Raw genomic sequence first — 19532 nt, forward strand, 5'->3', positions numbered from 1 at the left:
TAGGAGGTGTGGCCTTGTTGGAGAAAGTGTGTCAGGAGGGATGGGCTTTAAGGTTTCAAATCCTCAAGCCAGGCCCAGTGTTACTCTCTTTTCCTGCTGCCTGAGGATCCGGTTAGAGAACCTCATTTATCTTCCCCAGCGCCATGTCTGCCTGCACGCTGCTGTGCTTCTCACCATGGCGAAAATGAATTAAACCTTTAAGCTACAAGCCAGCCCCGATTACATGTTTTCCTTTATAAGAGTTGCTGTGGTCATAGCTCCTCTTCATGGCAGTAAAAGCCCTAATTGAGACAGGGGACCAGGAATTTTTTTTTTTTTTTTTTTTTTTTTTTTTTTTTTTTTTTTGTCTTTTGAGACAGGGTTTCTCTGTGTAGCCTTGGCTGTCCTGGACTCGCTTTGTAGACCAGGCTGGCCTCGAACTCACAGCGATCCGCCTGCCTCTGCCTCCCGAGTGCTGGGACTAAAGGCGTGCGCCACCACGCCCGGCTCCAGGAATTTTTTTTTTAAATCTACTTTCTAGAGCCTTCTATGCTGGATTATTGACTTGTGTGGCTATGAAAGTCTTCCACCTCACTTTACTGGGAGAAGAATAGTAATCTTTTGCATTATGACTTAGGAAGATGCTGGGTTTTTTTTTGTTTTGTTTTGTTTTGTTTTTTTAACTTAGGAAGCTGTGTTTGCAGAAGTCTCTGTGTACTGAGGCCCTGGAATGGAAGGAAGGCTCCATGTGCCCACAGGCTCCAGAGTGAAGGGTTCACTTCCGACCCCTTGCCACCTCACTCCGGCCCTCACAGAAATCAGAGAAAACCTGTCTCTGGGCTGAATTTGTGCCATTAGAAACCTGAAAAGCGAGAGGTAAAATGCATTTTTAAAATTTCGATTGGTTTTATCTTTGGATATACCATGGGGAGAAATACAAAAGTTTTCCAGATGGGATTTCCCGGGCCATGGCTATGGACAGAAACACCAGAGATGGCTGAGGCACACTGGTGCCCAGAGAACCCAAAGCCCCGACTGCTGTGGAAAGATGGGGAATAGACTCTAGGTATGCAACCGCCAGCCCTCAGCACACCGTGTGCTGTTTTCTCATGAAGAGTTACTGAGCAGCAAACTACCCAAAGCTTCCATCATTTTATAGGATAAAAGATTGATCTATTCCCTTCACAGGCTTTGTAAACAATGGCCTTTTCAATAACTGAATCAGAATGGCAATGATGTCTCCCTGATCTGTATCTACTTTCAAAAACAGTTACAGAATCCGATTCCCTCTCTCTGGCTCAAACCATGAGAAATATGCATATAAATGTGAATACATAAATATCCGTATCTATCATCTATCTGTCTGTCTGTCTGTCTATCTATCTATCTATCTATCTATCTATCTATCTATTTATCTGTCTAGATAGTGATTGATAGGTATCATGAAGTTAACTATTTTATCCATTTTAAACACACAAACTCAATAACATTGAGTATAATTTCCCACTGTTCTGCTCCCGTTTGGACCACTGAGCTGCAGAACTCCGCATCTGCTGAAACTGCAGCTTTGTGTCCATTAAACTTGAAGTCTCCATTCACCCTCCCCGTAGCTCTGGAGACCCCCTGTGCGTGTCCTGCCTCTGTGAAGTTGACTGTTCTGTGTATCTCAAGTAAACTGATCCCTCTTCCCCATTCTCTTACCCCTTTAGCTACAGTCTGCCTATTCCATCCCCTAATCCTGTCTCCACAGACTTGTCTGGATTTTCCACACAAATGGACGCTACCACAATCCATTGCCCATGTTTGGCCTCTTTCACATATAGCATAGGGCTGGTGAGGTTCTAGAGCCCGGGTTCGCAACCTCTGGTTTGCTACTTCTTTGACGGGGTGGGGGGTGGGATGGGGGGGCAGAATGTCCCCTTTCACAGGGGTTGCCTAAGATCATCCTGTATATGAGATATTTACATTATGATTCGTAGCGTTAGCAAAATTACAGTTATGTAGTAGCAACAAAAATAATTTTATGGTTTGAGGGGGTCACCACAACATGAGGAGCTCTATTAAAGGGCCACAGCATTAGGGAAATTGAGAACCATTGTTCTGGAGGAACATAGAGTGTCGAAATGCAAATCAACAGTTTGTTCCTTTTGTTTCCTTATCCCTGACTAGCAATTCCATTGTAATGAGTATGTCAGATGTTCTTTACTCACTCCTGAACTGATGGGCATGTGAGCTCTTCCCTCTATTATTGCTTATGCGTATGACTGTGTACAAGCCTTTGTGTGGCCATATTTTCATGTCTCCTGGGAAGGTGAGGTGTCTAGAGTGGGACTGTTATATCCTGTGATGAGTTTATGCATAACCTGTAAAGAACTTGTGAAACTTTTTTCCAAGGGGTCTGTCCACAAGCGAGGTTTCTTTAGGGCAGTCTAGCGGACCATTCAGAGTGGGTGGGGTGCTGCTTTCCTCTGCAACCCCTCCTCATGGTGAAGGGCTCTGTTTCACTCTGCTCTGACTATAGTGTGGAGGGGTAAGTCAAGCAGTGGGAGCTATGAATTAATTCCCAGATTGCCCCCTTGTGGGGTTTGGTACAAGTCACTTCACACTGCCTGAGGGAAGAGATGCACTTTTTCACCCATACACACTTGGAAGTTCAGTTATGGAACCAAGTCAAACTCAACCAGGCACCCTAAAACTGAAGAGGGGAGGAGCTGTCAATGAAAAGCGGGCATCCTCTTGGCAAGTCAGGCAAAGTTCCTGCAGACTGACTGAGGGCATGCGTAAACTATCTATTACAAGGCGGCTTTCAGGAACCTGGCTCTACATTATGCTCTTACAAAATGGGTCTGAGAAAACCATTTGCCATCTCACTGGGAGTGCATGCCAATCAATGGAACTTTTTGTTTGTTTGTTTGTTCGTTTCGAGACATTGTTTCTCTGGGTAGCCTTGGCTGTCCTGGACTCATTGTGTAGACCAGACTGGCCTAGAACTTACAGAGATCTACCTGCCTCTGCCCCACCCCCCACCCCTTGAGTGCTGGGATTATAGGCCTGGGCCATTGTGCCCGGCATCGGAATATTTTTATTTCCGAAAATATGTCAGTTTCCTACTGGCTACTCTAAAAAGTATCCAAGACCAATAACAACATCACACAGATTTTTATTCTCACAGTTATGAAATCCAGACTCCGAGTGTTAACAGGGTCAGACTCTGTCTTTAGGTTCAGTGAGAGAGTCCTCTATTGTCTCCCCTGGTGTCTGATATTGGCAATCCTTGCCTTCTGCGTTTCATGGATGTATGATGCCTTCTTTCCCAAACGGTGACTGATGTTGGCAGGCTATCCCTGGCTTCTGTGACTCCAGTGCATGGCACTGCTGTACTGTCTCTGTACTGTCTCTCCCCTGGGTATCTTCACACTGCCCTCCTTTGTATGTGCTTCTGCCCGGGTCTCCCTTTTCAGAAGGACATTAGCTACATTGGATGAAGGCCCATCCTCACGACCTCATCTTACCTTAGTTAGACCGTAAAGGACTTCCTGCCTATTAGTCTGAGTTCTAGGGGTTAGGGCTGCAACGTATCTTTGGTGGGGATGGGGGGACAACAGTTCAAGCTGTGGCAGCAGCATTTTTAAAGTTGCTTCTTGTAAAAACATGTTAATGTGTCTGTCACCAAATGTACATGTAATGAAAATTATACATGCAAAAGAAACTGTGACACTCCCCTCCCCGAGTACTAACATCTGGGCGCTATAGTCTATGGGCAGAAAGAAAGAGCAAAAAGACTTGGACGTTAACTTCCAGCTCTCAATGCTGTGTGGTTTGTCATTGACTCAGCCTGCATATGTTATTTAAATGCTTTCTAGTTTGGTCAGGAAACAACAACAACAACAACAACAACAACAGCAAAACAACCATCCAGTGCTTAGTAGATGATAAATTTTTCAAATGTTTGATCCTGAGTAGAGCTGCCGAGAGGACTAGAGTTAGAGGAGAATGAGGTGTTGGGCAAGTTTTGCTTATACAGTGAATTTGGGTCAGGTGGTGATGGGGCACACCTTTAATCCCAGCACTCAGGAGGCAGAGGGCCAGGGATGGCTGTGTTCGAGGCCAGCCTGGTCTACAGAACGAGTCACCCATACACCTGGGGCTAAGCAGAGAAACTCTGCCTTGAAAACCAAAATGAAATAAAAACTAAGTTGGGTTCTTTATTTTGGAGTAGGGATCAGCTTTACTTTGGGGTAGGATTCTGGGGATCAAGTCTCACACATTGCATTGCTAAGTAAGCCCCCCAACACTGACTGTACCCCAGCTCAACCTAACAGTTGAATGAAGTGTAGTTTTCCTTGCTTTGTGATGATATGGGTGTCTTACTGCATTGCTAAGTCTGACCTCAAAATCCTGGGCTCAAGTAATCCTCCTGCCTCAGCTCCCTGAGCAGCTATGGGCCAATATATAGCCTTATTCACACTGAATGAATTTTTTTTTAATTATTTTTCTTTGACCTACAGGGATGTGACAATATAATTATAGGACAAGGATAAACTGGTAAGACCTCCTAAGGCAAGGAAGAAATAGATCCGGGTTGGTGATTGTAACACTCTGAGGAGGAAAGATGTGGCTCAAATGCTTGCCAGACCACCCATTCTCTGGTTTGCAAAGAATGGCACTCACTAGTGGGACAGAAGGAGCCCAGACGGTATTGTTATGATGATGATTATTAATTATTATTAGACCGGTGGCATGTGTGTGTACACAGTGCCCTGGTGGGTGTGTGAGGGTCGGAGGACACCTTTGTAGAGTTGGTTCTCTCCTTCCAACTTTTCTTGAGTTCCATGGGTGAAACTTAGGCCATCAGACTTGTGGCAACAAATGTGGTACTTGGGATCTTGACACCAGCCCCTCCCCCTCGGGGAGAATGCACCCCTCTCAGAATTGCAGCGCCATCCTCTCCTCTGCCAGATGGCTCCTGGGGTTGCATGTAGGGTCTCCTGATGGCCAGGAGAGCTTTCCACACTGAACTATACCCCCCTGTATCTTTCTTATCTGTACTAACACAATCCTATCAATGCTTAGAGAGTGGAATTCCGCTGTGAATCTTTAACTCCTTTGTCTTCCTTCTTAATGCCCTCTACACAGTAGATCTGTGAGGTTTAATTGAGAGAAGCCACGTAAATCACTGGGCACTTTCAGCTCGGCACAGTCAGCTCTTCATTGGGTAGGCTAATAAATATTACTGTAGTGGTCTCCAAGTCAGACGGGTACCCATCCTTGCTCTCCCTCTTGCCATGTCCTCATCAAAGGCCGCTCTCTCCCATTTGGACCTGCGATTTAAAAAAAACAAAACAAAACAGCTCTGTCATGCCTCTTGTTTCTACCCTCTTTCCCCCGCTCCTTAGTCCATCTGGAATACAAGATCCAAGGAGCACTGGGAAGAAACAAACTTAAGTGACATCATCCTGCTACTCAGAAGGATCTGCTTTTTCTGGAAAGCTCACCTGGAAACCAGGCCCTTCCTATCCAGTGTCACCTTACCATTCTACTGTGTCTCCTGTCATCACGCTCCAGCCAGACTGCCACAGAGGTCCTCGGCCACTCCCACAGCCATCCCTTTGTCGATACCATTCCTTCAGCCTGGAAAGTCCCCTTTGTCCCAAAATAGCAGCCTTTCTCATTGTGCAAAGGCCCCTTCCCCCCATGAAAGGACGGCTGTGTGTCTCTCTTCTTCTGCACTGCCCCGACTCACATGCATTCCCTTTAGAGAGCTTCTATTGCTTCTCACTGTTTTCCCTATAAAATCTCACCCAGGGCGTCCTAAGTAGGAGCAACTTGATAAATATTCATCGGCCGGAACTGAATACCTTTCTGACTTTAAGGTGACAGGCATTTTTGTTTCATCCAGATGGAGAAAGACCATGCATGAGAATTCTTTGGCCCAGTCTTCATCGCTCTCTGAGCCCTCTCAAATATCCCAGCTTCCATTCTCCCAGGATAATTTAATGGCACACACTTCCTGATTCTGCCTCTTTGACGTTTTTTTTTCCCAGCTATAAACTACTTTGCCCTACCCCAAAGCATCCCCTTGTCCCAGCCTTGTCTTTCAAGCTCCTAAAATTTACCCTCTCCTTTGTACAGAATGGCGCCTAAGCACCCAAACATCCAAAGACAATCGCTCTCATGAAGAGTCTGATCTGTATCAGACAGAGAGCTTAAGCCCTGGGTAGGAACACCATGAAAGCCAAGCAGTAAGTCACCGGGTGCAAAATGCTGTGCATTACACAAAGTGCACTGCATTGCAGGGTGCGGGGTGCAAATCTGAGCAGAAAGTCCACTGCATGCATGCGTGCATGAGTCAGCTTCCCAGAGGATGTAGTACATGGAACAGCTGCAGGAGAAGCACCGCAAGCCGGTGGAACTTCATGTACATCTCTCAGTTGCCCTTCTGCTGGTGGGTTTTTTTTTCCCCCTTATTTTTTTCCTCAGGCAGCCTGACGTCCTCTTTGCAGCCATGTTGCTGGCACAAAAAAAAAAAAAAAAAAAAAAAAAAAGAACCTGCGTTATGGATCAGCAACAGCAGTAGTGTGCATTTATCTCCCACGAGAGCAAGGCAAACCATCTGAAAACAGTTTCTTGAGCAGAAACTCCAAATTAACCCTTCACTTGCTGTGGCATGCTGTAGAGCCAGCAGTCTCACTGTGCTGCAAACTTCCCTTCTTTTAATTCCTTTCTTTAGGTTGCTTGCGCATTAAGGATAGATTAGATAAAGAGAGTTAAAAAGTGTCAACGTATCTCCCATGTGTTCTGCAGCCTTTATTTATCCTGTGAGGTGGCTGTATCTCTTGGAGAGGACTTTACAGAGAAAGAACCGAAAGATGTGAGGGGTTTGAATCCTGAGAACCATGACTGTCTCAAACACACACACACACACACACACACACACACACACACACACACACACCAAAAAAAAAAAAAAAACCCTGAGAGAGGACCCATTGTTACCAAATTGCTAGCACCTCTGGTGTTTGGATTGTTTTTCCATTAAGAACCATTTTATATCTGCCTGCTTGCTGGCACCTTCTCCTCTGTTGTCTTTGTCAGTGGGTTGGATTCTTTGGCTGCGGGGCTGGAGAGATGGCTCAGAGGTTAAGAGCACTGACTGCTCTTCCAGAAATCTTCCAGCAACCATATGGTGGCTCACAATCGTCCATGATGTGATCTAATGCCCTCTTCTGGCACGAAGGCCTACATGCAGAGAGAGCACTGTATACATAATAATAAATAAATAAATTTTAGAAAAAGAGTCAAATGCCGCTAAAGCTCAACCAGAGTTTTCCTTGTCCTTGTACATTTGTTAAAATGATCCCCCTCCCCCCTACTTCCCCCCTCTCCCTAACATCCCCCCCTCCCACCTATCCCTCCACCCCACCCCGTTGGTCTGAATTTTCACGGTGGGTAGGGCAAACCATGGCAGATTATCAGTGGAATCAGGCAGCTCTTAGTTCCAACCTCAGTATTACCACTTTTCACCTTAGGAACCCTGGCAAACGATATGACCTTCCAGGCCTGTTTTTTGCTGCGCTAACCACGCCCTGTGGAGTTGCCTGGCACAAAGTAGGTTCTTTGTGAATGCTCGTTAGTATGGTTCCCATCTGTCTACACCTTCCTTACATTCTAGCCACACTCACAGGACTAATGAGCGACATGGAATAATGAGTAAATATTCTTTACGGTGGTTCCTTTCCACTTCTCACAACGAAGCTTTACGTATCCAAAGCACACCGGCTCCCTCTTTCCTCTTTTATATAGTCTGTATGTTAACGAGTAAGAGGGCACAGGGTTCTGAGGTTCTTTCTTCTCTCAGTGGAATCATCTGATTAAGGATCCTAGTAGGAGCTGCACTAAGCTGCCTCTGTGTGAAGCGGAGGCGGGAGGGGGTCGAGGGAAGCAACCCGGTGTGCTTGTGGGGGCTTTTCCGTTTTCACGCAGGCCTGGCACTGAGAGGCAACGTCAGTGCCTAAGTGCTTAGGGAACACCCAGGTCAAGGTGCACCGCCTGTCCTACACAGGCAGCTGGAGGAAGGGAGGGGAACTGGCTGGTTCATAGGTTGTCCTCCTCCTGGGAGTGAAAAGATTTTTTTTTTCGCCCGAGGAACAGTATCTCGAACTCGTTGTATCTCAGCCAATGACTCACGCACTTGGAAACGGTGTAAACACAGGTGGAGGACCTAAGTGCCCCAGCATGATTGAAGGCCGGTCCTCCAGGCCAACTCTTGCATACCACCGCTAAACACTAAAGTTCAAAGAGATGTGCTGAGCCATTTGCCAGAGGCCTGGACCCAAGGAGCTGAGCAAGACCTGAAATCTCTGTTATCGCCAGCCCTGGTCCTCCAGCCAGCTCACGGTTCTCCTAGGATAACTGTAAGTGGCAGTGACGATGCCCACGCCCCTTTCCCGGCCCACCGCCCTTGATCTCATTAGTGCACTCCCGACCCCTCTCTTTCGCGTTTTGTCCTTTCTCTCGCTCCCCACCAGGGTCTCCCAGGGTCTGTTGGATGGATGGGGTGAGAATGCATCTACCCCGACACACCTATGTGTGCGCTGTGGTTAAGGAAGGCTGGGAGCACTGCAGCTCATCCAAGCAGAACTGCGCCGCCGAGCAGGGATTGAGCTGGGGACGCTCTGGGGCGACTCAGCTCCAGGTCGAGGGGCGCCAAGGCTAGGGCTGAGGGCGGGGCTTCGCGGTGGCGAGCGAGAGGGCGGGGCGCGGTGAGAGGAGTTCCTAGGGACCTGGGCAGGGGCGGCCGCCTGCTCTGCCAGTCTGGGGACCAGAGGGGTGGCGGGACGCGCAGGCCCTGTAGGGACGCGGGGCAGCGGCGAGGACTGCGGGGTGCGGCGGAGCCCGGCGGGCGGCGTCACCCGAGGCGGAGGGGGCGGAGCCGGGATCGCAGCTGCCACCCGGCCGCCGGGCCCAGGCAGAAGACTGCGGCCCGCGGCCGGGCAAGCTCTGCGTGCAGACTCGCTTCAGACAATGCTCCGAGGCGCCCGGCGGGACAGCGGACGGCTAGGCTACCGACGGCGAGGCTGCGGGAGTGCAGCCCCGAGGTGAGCCCATCATGCTCTCTCCACATCCCGCCGCTTTTTGTCTGGCGAGCGTGGCGGCCGAGGGGCTTTCCCGGGGTCGCTGTGGTGGCCTGGCGGGCCAGCCCCTGCTGGCGTCCCCCCGGGTGACAGGGGACGGATCCTAGCGCATGGAGAGTCCGGACCGCGTGCGCCGGGTTGTGCCCTCGGTGCAGGAGCGGAGCCCGGAAGGCTGGGGAGAGTCGGAGGGGTGTTTTCAATTCATTCGAGAAACGCTCGTTTTGAAAACGGGAAACTTTTCCTTGGAGTTCCGGGAAGGGTGATCAACTGCTGTGATGGTTTTACTGGTCTGGCTGGTCTGGCTGCGCTGTTTTGTATCTTTGGGGGACTGCTTTCTGCCGTGAGTATTGTCAAAGGCAGAGAGGGGCAAGAGGCCGTCCGGGCTGCCCAGAGCAGACCAGGAGGTGACGATTTGGGGGTCCAGGGAGACCACCTTTAGGCAGCAGATGATCTCCGTAGGAAGGTAATGCCCTTTTGCCGACCCTCGGTCAGTATTTCATACCTGGAGCTGGCTCGCTTGCACCCTTTGCTTGTGCTGCCCCCTCTCCAGGCGGGCGCACACACCCACATGCACAAGCTTGCACGCTTACACTTGGAAAATAGAATCTTCACTTGTGAGTCCTGGAGATGGGAGTGGAGGCGGCTGAGCTTCCTCAGCCCACAGCGCTCGCTCACTGTGTCTGTTCTCCCAGGTAAAGCTCAAGCATGGTTTTGCAGAGCTGATTGCAGAAGCCAAATGTCTAAGGGCGAGGAGATTTGCGATGGATTCAGCCCAGTGTTAGGTTGCAAAGGTTTTACTGATCGCTGCTCCTCAACAGCCCCTTCTGAGGAAATTTGACAGGAAGCTCCAGGAAAAGCAAGTTGGCTTTACTGGGGTCCTTCAGAATTTTGCTCCCCTCATTGGTTCAGACTGTACAGGCTTGAAGTCCACACTCCTGCTGAGTTACGAGAAAGTAGAAAATAAAAAGTTATGCAAATGTCGTGATTTACCCTTAGTGTCTGGGGTAGGTGTTAGGGTGGTCAGTCACTTCCTGCTCTCTGCCTACGCCACTCCGGCAATGGAATATAATGCACTAATCTATATACTTTCTGTAATACTTTTTTGGCGTATTGCGTTAATTTCTTTGTAATATATAACAAACAGTATTATTTAGATGAAAAAAATCTGGAATTCTATCCAGTAAGGCATAAGCAAATGTGGAATCAAATCTGAGGGGGTATTTCGAGCCAAAATACTTAGTTTAATGGCTCTGGCCACCCTGATTCTTCAGATTCTTCTTGAGATAGAGTGGGAGTGTATCTGACAGCTCAGACTTGTAAATTGTAGCCGCAAACCTAGTGCAGGAGTTTGCAGAGGCAAAGCTATTTTATCATGACTTGGATCACAAAGAATGTTGAGATCTTTTTCTAATCTTACATTGAAGCCTCCCACTGAGAAATGAGAGAATCTGCATAATTCTGCTCGTTCGCTGCCCGCCTCCCCCCCCCTCCCCCCACATCTTGAGGTAGGAATGTGAGCTTGGAACGTGCCATTCCTGGGCTGTAGAAAGCTGGCACTACCTAGGGTTCTCTACTCCTGCTTTGTGAGTGTCACTTGCATGTTTCATCATAATCATCATCATCATCATCATCATTTTTTTAAACGAAAGCAAATAGGAGACAACACCAGGCACAGAAGTGAGTGGGACTTGAAGAGGCTGTCCTAGCTCCGTAGGCAAGGTGGCAGTTTCTGTTTGCAGAGACTAAGAACCAGCTTTCACATGACATATAGTGAGTCAATGATGGTGGTGAGCCCAGGGTTTTCTTTGTGTCTCTTCTTCAGCGACTTCCCCTTAGAATGCTTTGTGTTTCTGGGCAGTTTGTATGGTCCCTGTTGTGGTCAGCCTGCAGAAAATGTCAGAGTTAAGGAAGAGAGCAGAGAGGGTCCTCGTAAATTAGTGAGTTCTCTCGAGGTAGCTTCTAGCAGGACAATATAATAATCAAGAGCTTACTACTGAACTCTAGGGGCTGTCAGAGACTGATTGCTACAAAGAAAAAGGGGGGACCTTAGAAAGTGGGGAGTGTGGGTGTTCTGGATTGCCTGCTGAAGAGGATATGAGATGTGGCCACCCAAAACTGCTTCTGTGCGAATGTGCAGCAGCCTCCGAGGAAGTAGCTGGGTGTCAGTCTCCTCGGCTCCCCATCCTTACTTAGCTTCCCAGGAAGCTGAGGAGCCCCTCAAAGCTGCTGTCCATGCTCTCTCCGCAAAGCCCACTGAGGGGCACTGGAGTGTTGCCTACAGTAGAACATGGCTTTGCTGTGACCATGCAGGTCTAGTCCAGCTTGGTTACAGATCAGAGTCCCTAGGGTGTCAGGCTCAACTTCTCTGAAAACCAAAACATTCTCTCCTCCCAATCCCCTCCCTTGGACCCTTGCCTATGCACCACTTACAAAACTTAGCAGTAAGCATAGGCTGATGACTGTGGGAGAGAGACATGATCCGGTCTCTGCTTGTTGAAAGCCTGTGACCTCTTCTGGCAGAGAAGGAACGCGCTATTTGGGTGTGCTGGGAAGAGAAGAATCTAGCCAGCATCTTTAAAGACAGACCCTACAGTGACTGCAGGAGCATTCCGATGTCAGAGTGTGTGTTCAATTGGTTTAACGTTGAAGCTGTTTTCTCATTAACTGGCTGGGGTAGGGGTACATTTGGCTTCTATACTCATTGGCTAAGCACCTCATCTGTGAGTGTGGGAGACAAGAGGCGGGGTGCTTCCCACAACCCACAAGAAGTCTGGGAATGATCCTTCGAGCTTCTGGTGATTCTATCTGGTTAGTCCTGTTGATTGCTTAGAAAGAATTCACCTCGGGGCAAATTCTCACCAGATGTGGTGGAGTGTAACCCCCAGGGGTGGCGCTTTCGCTTTTCAAGGAGAATCTGCTCATCTCAGCATTGCCACAAGATTTGTCTTCCTAGAGCACTCTCCTGAAGGATGCCAAGTCATCCTCAGGAATGAAAAAGGAACAATGAGCAGCAAGCAGATACCAAACTGCTTGGTATCCTGAGCAAGATGAAGGTGAGGTGGGGGCAGCCCAGCCAACTGGTTTATCTTCTTAGACCAGTGAACTTGGTGTCAGTGGCCAGATCTCAGTCCTTGTCTTTGCTGTAATATCTGCACCTGTAGAATGGTGTTTACAGCTACCTTATGGGATGGATTATTTGGGTAATGCCAAACCCCTTGAGTTCTTCCTGGGGAATGCGCTTACTGAGGACGATGGGAGCAAATTGGGCTGTTATATTTATTTGCAGAAGCAATGAGCTGTTTTGACAAGGTGACTACCTCTCCCCAGGGGGATGATAGGGGAAAACTATTGGAAACCCCTTCTTTCATACCCTGTCCAGTCTCTCTCAGACCAGGACTGTGGAGTCAGGCATTCTTGTCTTCTGTTTCCAACTTGGCATGTGGCACCCTGCTTTGTTTACCTCAGCTTAGAACTGAATGGTGTTGATTAAGCAGGAGGAAGGGGCAGAATTCTCATGGTGCCAAACGCCCTGACAAGGTGTCCCTGTGGGACATGCCACCACCACACCTCTGCTGTCTTCCAACAAGTTATCAGAAGTGTGGACAACTGTTTCCATTTCAAAGCACCCGCCTGCTTCTGCTTAGTTTTTGTTCAAAACGTGCACATTATTGCCTATAAACCCTGGACTTTCCAATGTGGTACGGCTTTGTAGTTCTTGTTCTTGGGCAGTGCCCCAAGCTTTGGACACCCCAGTTTCTGGAAGAATGTAGGGACTAGGTACAGGCCTCTTCTCATCTCAAACTTCAAAACACTCTGTGTTTGTGGGACTGAAATGGTGTGTACGTGTGTGTACGTGTATGTATACACACACACACACACACACACACACACACACACGTCCATGCATGTGTGGAAACCAGACATTGACATTGAACGTCTTTATCTATGGTTGGTCATTTAGTATTATGAGACAGGATCAGGCACCAAACCTGGAGTTCATTGATTGGCTAGACTGGCTGCCCATCAAGACCCTGGCCTCTTCCGATTTCCACCTCTCAGTGCTGGGATCACAGATGTGTACCACCATGGCCAGCTATTCAGTGGGTGCTGGAGATCCGAACCCAGATCCTTATGTGGCAAACAGTCTACCTATTGAGCCTTTTCCACGGTCCTGGAATACCTTTTATGCCCCCTGTTTGAGAAAAAGGGGGCAATGTTTGCTTGTACAATTTCTGATAAAGCTGCCCGACTAAGGATTATTAATGATATCAAAGAGTTCATGATGGCTGAGCACTGGCCCCAGAATAAAAGGACTGTTCCCCTTTGGCCATCTTTGCGTCTTTACTTCCTTCTTCCTCATCTCCAGTTTTATAATAGGCTCTTATTGCTAATGTGCACTGTCTCATTGTGGGGCAGCTTCCTAATCAGGCAATGATCTGCCTTCCAGGGAGCTGATCTGGAACCCATCTCTGCCTCCTGCCAGAGCACCCCAGAGAGCCGGGCCCAAGATGAACTCGCACCCTATCGGCTCACAGTGCTCCAGACCGTTCGACTGAACCCCCGAGAGCCCGAAAATGTCTGCGTGCAGTGACTTTGTGGAGCACATCTGGAAACCTGGATCTTGCAAGAACTGCTTCTGCTTGCGGAGCGACCACCAGCTAACAGCTGGCCATCCCAAGGCTAGAGCAAGCAGCCTACCCACCATAACTCGCCTGCCTGCCAGGCCTGAGAACTGTCGCCTGGAAGAGGAAGGTGTGAATGGCTTGGCCTACTCAAAGCCCACCATTGCTGTAAAGCCCACCATGATGAGTTCTGAGACGTCCGACTTGTGGACCGAGGCCAGCCTGGGTGCTGAAGTCCCAAAGGTGAGGCTTGACTAACCTAGCTGGGATTTTTTACAGAGGCTGTTCCTACACTAATACACGGTGGCTGGTGGAGCAAGGATCCTGCAGGCTAGCTGCCTCCTGGCTGGCCCTGGGGTCGTCATTCCCTGACAGCTGCTATTTGGCTATTCCCATCATCCACCTGTCTATTTCTACCTCTAGGCTAATATCAGTTAGTCCAGCACATCAGTGTTGTCTTCTGATTTGGAGACATATCAAAAGGAGAGGAGAGAAAAAAAAAAGAGCAAAGAAAAACAAAAGCTTGACATTATTGGCTGTAACTTTAGATGTTTACAGAAGCAACAGCCATTGTACAGTGACTACCAATCCACCCAGCACCCTTTCAACATGAGCTTCTGCGACCATGGATCCATGACCAGTATTGTCCCATCACTCTCTCCATCCACTTCTGGTCCCTGTTCATAGTAAAGGAAATCATAAGCACCTATGTTTAAAAGATAAAGGCTTAAAATATATATATATAAACACCATGCACAGTCACATGTAAAATATTATCATCGATTCCTTGTAATAATGATTTGTTACTCAGCCAATGTTTAGGCTTGTAGTTTTCTTTTTAATTTGTACGTGTGTGTTGGTGTACACGTGTGTGTGGGAGGGGTGTATGCATGTACCCGTGTGAATGCCAGACGTCCACTAGGGTTTCTTCCTCAATCTCGTTTTATTCATTTGTTTATTTCTGTTTTATGTGTATGAATATTTTGCTTGCATTTATGTGCACCATGTGCATGCCTGGTGCCTCCAAAGGCAAGAAAAGGGTTTCAGATCCTCTGGAACTGGAGTTACAGATGGTTGCAAGCCCTGGGATTTGAGCCTAGGTCCTCTGGAAGAGCAACAAGTGCTCTTATCTGCTAAGCCATCACTGTTAGGATTCTGCTTCAGTCTGCCTACTTGTGCTGTCAGCTTACCTGCCACAGGGGCATGACCCTCCCCAGGGCCATATAAAAGGACAGACACTCTCCCTCCCCCCCCCTCCCTCCCTCCTCTACCCCTCCTCTCTACTTTCTCTCTCTCTCTTTCTCTCTCTCTCTCTCTCTCTCTCTCTCTCTCTGGGGTACCCTTCCTCCTTTTCCTCTTCCCCCCCCCCCCTGCTCATTTAATAAACTCCTCTACAATATAACATCTGCTGCCTGGTACCGTCTTATATCTTATCACCTTATACCTTACTGCATTATTCTTTAAACATAACATTGGTGCCGAAACAAATACAAAATTGGTGCCAAAACCTGGGCGTCTGGTACCCTCTTACACCTTTATTACCTTACATCTTACTGCTTTATAATTACTAAGTAGAAAAATCACTCCAGCCCCTTCTATTTTCTTTCGAGGAGCTCGGTGTTTCTCTGTTAGACTGGCTGGCCAGCGAGCTCCAGCATCGGCTTGTCTCTGCCTACTCCCCCAGCACTGGGGTTCCGGGTTTGTAACATCACACCTAGCCTCTGGCTAGAGCTCAGGGCATCTGTAGGTGGTGGGCACGCTGGCCTTGTAAGCGCCTTACCCGGATAGCCCTCTATCTCCTCAGCCCTCATACGTCTAGTTTTGAAGTGTAGGTTCTGCCAGCTTTCTCTAGAACCACTAAATGGTTATACTTCTTCTTCTCCCAAAAAGAAGCCCATAGAAAGGTATAATTATGGAGAGGGTGTGTGGGCCAGGGCTGCTGGAGGCTGCTGTCTGTGGACGTGTCTCTGAGACCATATGCCTGAGCCATTCTAAGAACTCTTGTTCCACAGTGACCTCTTCTAGTGTCCTGGATTTCCTCAGCCAACGTGATACGTGGACCAGGAAGGGTGTGTGGGTGCATGGGAAAACAAAGGTCAGTTCTAAACCAAGGGAGGTTTATATGAAGAGAGGCATTTCCTGTGGTGGCAGCAACCTCCCTGTCCTTTTGAGAGCTGTTCCGTTTGCCCCTCAGCTGGCTACACCCTTTCTCTCAGGCAGTCTTGACACCTTCAACTTTCACCTATATAAGCCTGTGACTCCTTGTGTTCAGAGCCTGCTGCTGGGTCAGGAGGCCCGTGCAAGCCCTCAGGGCGAGCATTGCGACTATCTGAAGTAATGGGAGTGGGTAAAAAGAGAAGGAAAAGAGGGGAAAGTAACCATCGATGAGAAGGATAAGGCCACATCTTTATCTTGTTGTGCAACTCCGTCCAGCCACTTAAGCAGGTGGGAGCCGAGGTGACTGCTGTAAACTGGAAGAAAGGGCAGCAGTGTATCACAGCTCAAAGAAAAGCTGATCAAGAAGCCAGGAAGCCTGGTCCCAGCTCAGAAACCATCCCTTTGCCTCCTAGCTTGCACCTGCTTCTCATATGAAATGCTTTTAAAAGTCATACAGGGGACGTGGAGAGACGGCTGCTTTTCCAGAGGACCCAGGCTTGATTCCTAGCACCCCACATGTGCACTCACAACAGATTATGACTCCAATTCCAGGACAGCTGATGCCCTCTTCCATCCTCTTGGGGTACCAGGCGCATATGTGGTGCTTACAAATACATGCAGCCCGAACATGCATACACATAAAAATAATCAAATAATGTTTTTTAAAGAAGAAAAGAAAATAAAAAGTTGTTATGGCCTGTTTCTTCAGGGTTACGGAGTGACCAGTCGGCACAAGGGAACACTGACCAGAATTTCAAACTATTTTCCAAATCAGGGGGTGGAGGGTGGGGGGGGTGAGAATCGCTTCACCCAGCAGTTGTGAGTTTTCACTCTTTCAGTTTTTGGTGTTGATTTTTCTTATCTGACAGTCATAAGCCCAAAGCATTACAATCTCTGGGTGGGATGCTTAGCTCAGCATCTAGGAAGAAAGATGGTTTGCTGGGTGCACCAACTGTGATCGTAACATTGGGGAAGTCAAACCCTACTGGGATGAGCCTGCACACTGGTGTGGACCTGCATGCTGTTTGAGACAGGTGACAATGTTATCAACCTGCTTCTTACTTTCTCTCTCCCTTCCCTGATAAAGTGTAACATATGGTGTTTTTTTTGTTTTTTGTTTTCCTAAACCCTGGGGCTGTGTAGGTCAACTGGAGACGAGGCCCTGGCAAGCTCCCGCTTCAGAAACAGGAAGATGGGCCAATAGTTTACCTAGGTAGCTTCAGAGGACTGCAGAAGCCCACAGGCCCGCTTGCTTGTACAGAGGGCAACTCTCACTGCCCCCCAGCTTTTACCATGGTCGGACTTCACAACTTAGAGGCCCGAATGGATAGGAACACTGCCTTTCCACCAGTGAGCTTCCAGGAAGAGAAGGCTGGGAGGCAAGAGCTGCCCTCAGCTCAGGAGAGCTTCCGCCAGAAGCTAGCGGCCTTTGCAGGGATGACACCCGGCTGTCCCAAGGGCCCCAGGCCCTGCCCTTCTCCACAGCCCCTACGGGAGTCTCTGCCCTCAGAGGATGACAGTGACCAAAGGTGCTCACCCTCAGGAGACAGCGAAGGTGGAGAGTACTGTTCCATTCTGGACTGTTGTCCAGAATCCAAGAATGCTGCACATAGCGCGGAGGGCTCTGGCAGACGCGGAGGGGACTGCTCCCCCATGTGCTGGGAGCAGGGAACTTGTACAAGACCAACAGAAGAGGAAAAGCGGGTCGTGAACTTCCCCAGAGACTGTTGTGGCCAGGGATCCACAGCAAACCCACCCCGCCTGGGCCCCAAGAAGCCATCCCTTAACTCTGAGGCCACCAGCTCTTCAGATGGCCTGTCCTGTGGCAGTGGCAGCAGCGGTGCCAGCAGCCCTTTTGCTCCCCACCTCGAAAATGACTACTGCTCTCTTGTGAAGGAACCAGCCTTGGGGAAGTCGCAGGACTCCGGGTGCCACGTAATCACCTCTGCCAAATGTGTAGGCCAAGCTGCGGAATTCCAGCCCCCAACCCTTCCTAGGGAGGCTCCGCAGCCCGAACCCATCTATGCCGAAAGTACCAAGAGGAAGAAGGCACTTCCGGTCCCATCAAGGCCCGAGACCAAGGCAGACCAGGTAGCAGCAGCTAGCCACAGCCAGGGCCAGGTATGCACAGGTGATTCCTGGGTGCAGAAGACTTCCTCTGGCTGGAGCCAGGACAGGGAAGGCCCAAACATGGCTCCTCAGGTGTCAACCACCATTACTGTCATTGCTGCCCACCCGGAAGAGGATCACAGGACTATTTACCTGAGCAGCCCTGACTCTGCGGTGGGGGTCCAGTGGCCACGTGGGCCTTCGAACCAGGACTTACAGGCTGGTGAAGAGGAACCTTTGGTTGGGCAGGGTCTAAGCTCAAGGGAGAGCCGTCCACATAATGTGACTGAAAACACGCCCAAAGAGAAGCCTGCCATTCCCCCAAAGCTGTCGAAAAGCAGTCCCGGGGGTTCCCCAGTGTCACCAGCAGCCTCCCCTTTGGCCGACCAGAGCGATGGGAGCACTGGTGGCGGCAGCGTTGGACCCCAGCTTTCGTCTAGAGTCCCTGCTAACCTAACCTCTTCCTACCAGACCAACGGTGTTGCCCCCAGTGACCCTGCCAAGTGTCCCCCACCAGCCACTGCCCCTTCAGCTTTGGACCAGAGGCGACCAAGATACCAGACTGGTGCTTGGAGCCGCCAGTGCCGGATAGAGGAAGAGGAAGAGGTGGGACAGGACATGTTGAGTCAAAGTTGGGGGAGAGAGGTGGAAAATGGTACCACTGACCACTCAAACTCCTCTACCTGGCACCGTCTCCACCCCAGTGATGGCTCCTCCGCGCAGAACAACAAAACCAGCACTGGCATGAGCAAATCGGCTTCCTTTGCCTTTGAGTTCCCCAAGGACAGAGGCAGGATGGAGGCGTTCTCCCCTCCTCCTCCACCTCCAAAGTCAAGGTGAGTACCAAACCGGCTTGTGTGGAAAGAGTCATAAGAAAAAAAAAAATGCCGGTCTGTGGGGCCTTTCCCAGAAACCTTTGCTTTTGCTGCTTCTCAGGAAAAGCCTGGGGCCCATCCTGGAGTGCTGCCTGCCAGTCACCAGTGTCTGCCCAAAGGCCATTGTGCGTTATGTAAATTTCCCAGAGCTCCAGATCAGCCTTGAGAAAGCAAGGACTCTTGTCCCTTGTCTGTGTGCTCTGCAAACAAACCTGGGAGCGGTGTGTCGACTGGTTCTTTGGGATGAAAAGCAAAGAAGCACCCGGGGGACTTGGGGATAGAGCTCAGGGGCAGAGCAGTTGCCTAGCTGATGCAAGGCCTCACGGGTGATGTCTAGCACCGTTAAAAAAAAATCTGTTCATAAGTTCAGTGTTAGTGTCCATGCTTCTCCTGGGTGAGGTGTGGGATTGGATCCCCAGCATTACAGGAGCAAACAAAACAGCCCTAGCAAGCTCCTTTTACACCACATTTTGTTTTGTTTTGTTTTTTGTTTTTTTAATTTCTGCCCCTCACCCCAGGGCTCAGAGTATTTATCTCCTGCAGTGTTTTCTGGGGGGAAAAAAAACCTCAAAAACATCATCTGTCACAACATAGAAAAGAGGGCTTAGGTTCCACAGCTTAGGTAGGTAAAGCAAGCAAGCATACAATAAACTATT

At 49.2% G+C, this 19532-nt stretch overlaps 1 protein-coding gene across 3 annotated transcripts in view; it reads left to right on the forward strand.

Moving 5' to 3' along the window:
- The first annotated feature begins 8297 nt into the window (after positions 1-8297).
- PRAG1 (PEAK1 related, kinase-activating pseudokinase 1) overlaps positions 8298-19532 on the forward strand; it is a 57640-nt gene continuing 46405 nt past the window's right edge. The window contains exons 1-3 of one of the 3 annotated variants that reach the window (XM_084758261.1): positions 8298-8393; positions 13561-13978; positions 17036-18837. In XM_084758261.1, coding sequence (XP_084614387.1) covers positions 13688-13978; positions 17036-18837 — 2093 coding nt within the window. In that variant the 5' untranslated portion in view covers positions 8298-8393; positions 13561-13687. Of the gene's footprint in view, positions 8394-8764; positions 9078-13560; positions 13979-17035; positions 18838-19532 lie in introns of those variants that run through there. The other 2 variants (XM_084758260.1, XM_084758262.1) reach the window with 2 other exon arrangements.

This window comes from Acomys minous (genome assembly GCF_964271855.1).
Source record: "Acomys minous genome assembly, chromosome: 15".
Taxonomy (NCBI): domain Eukaryota; kingdom Metazoa; phylum Chordata; class Mammalia; order Rodentia; family Muridae; genus Acomys; species Acomys minous.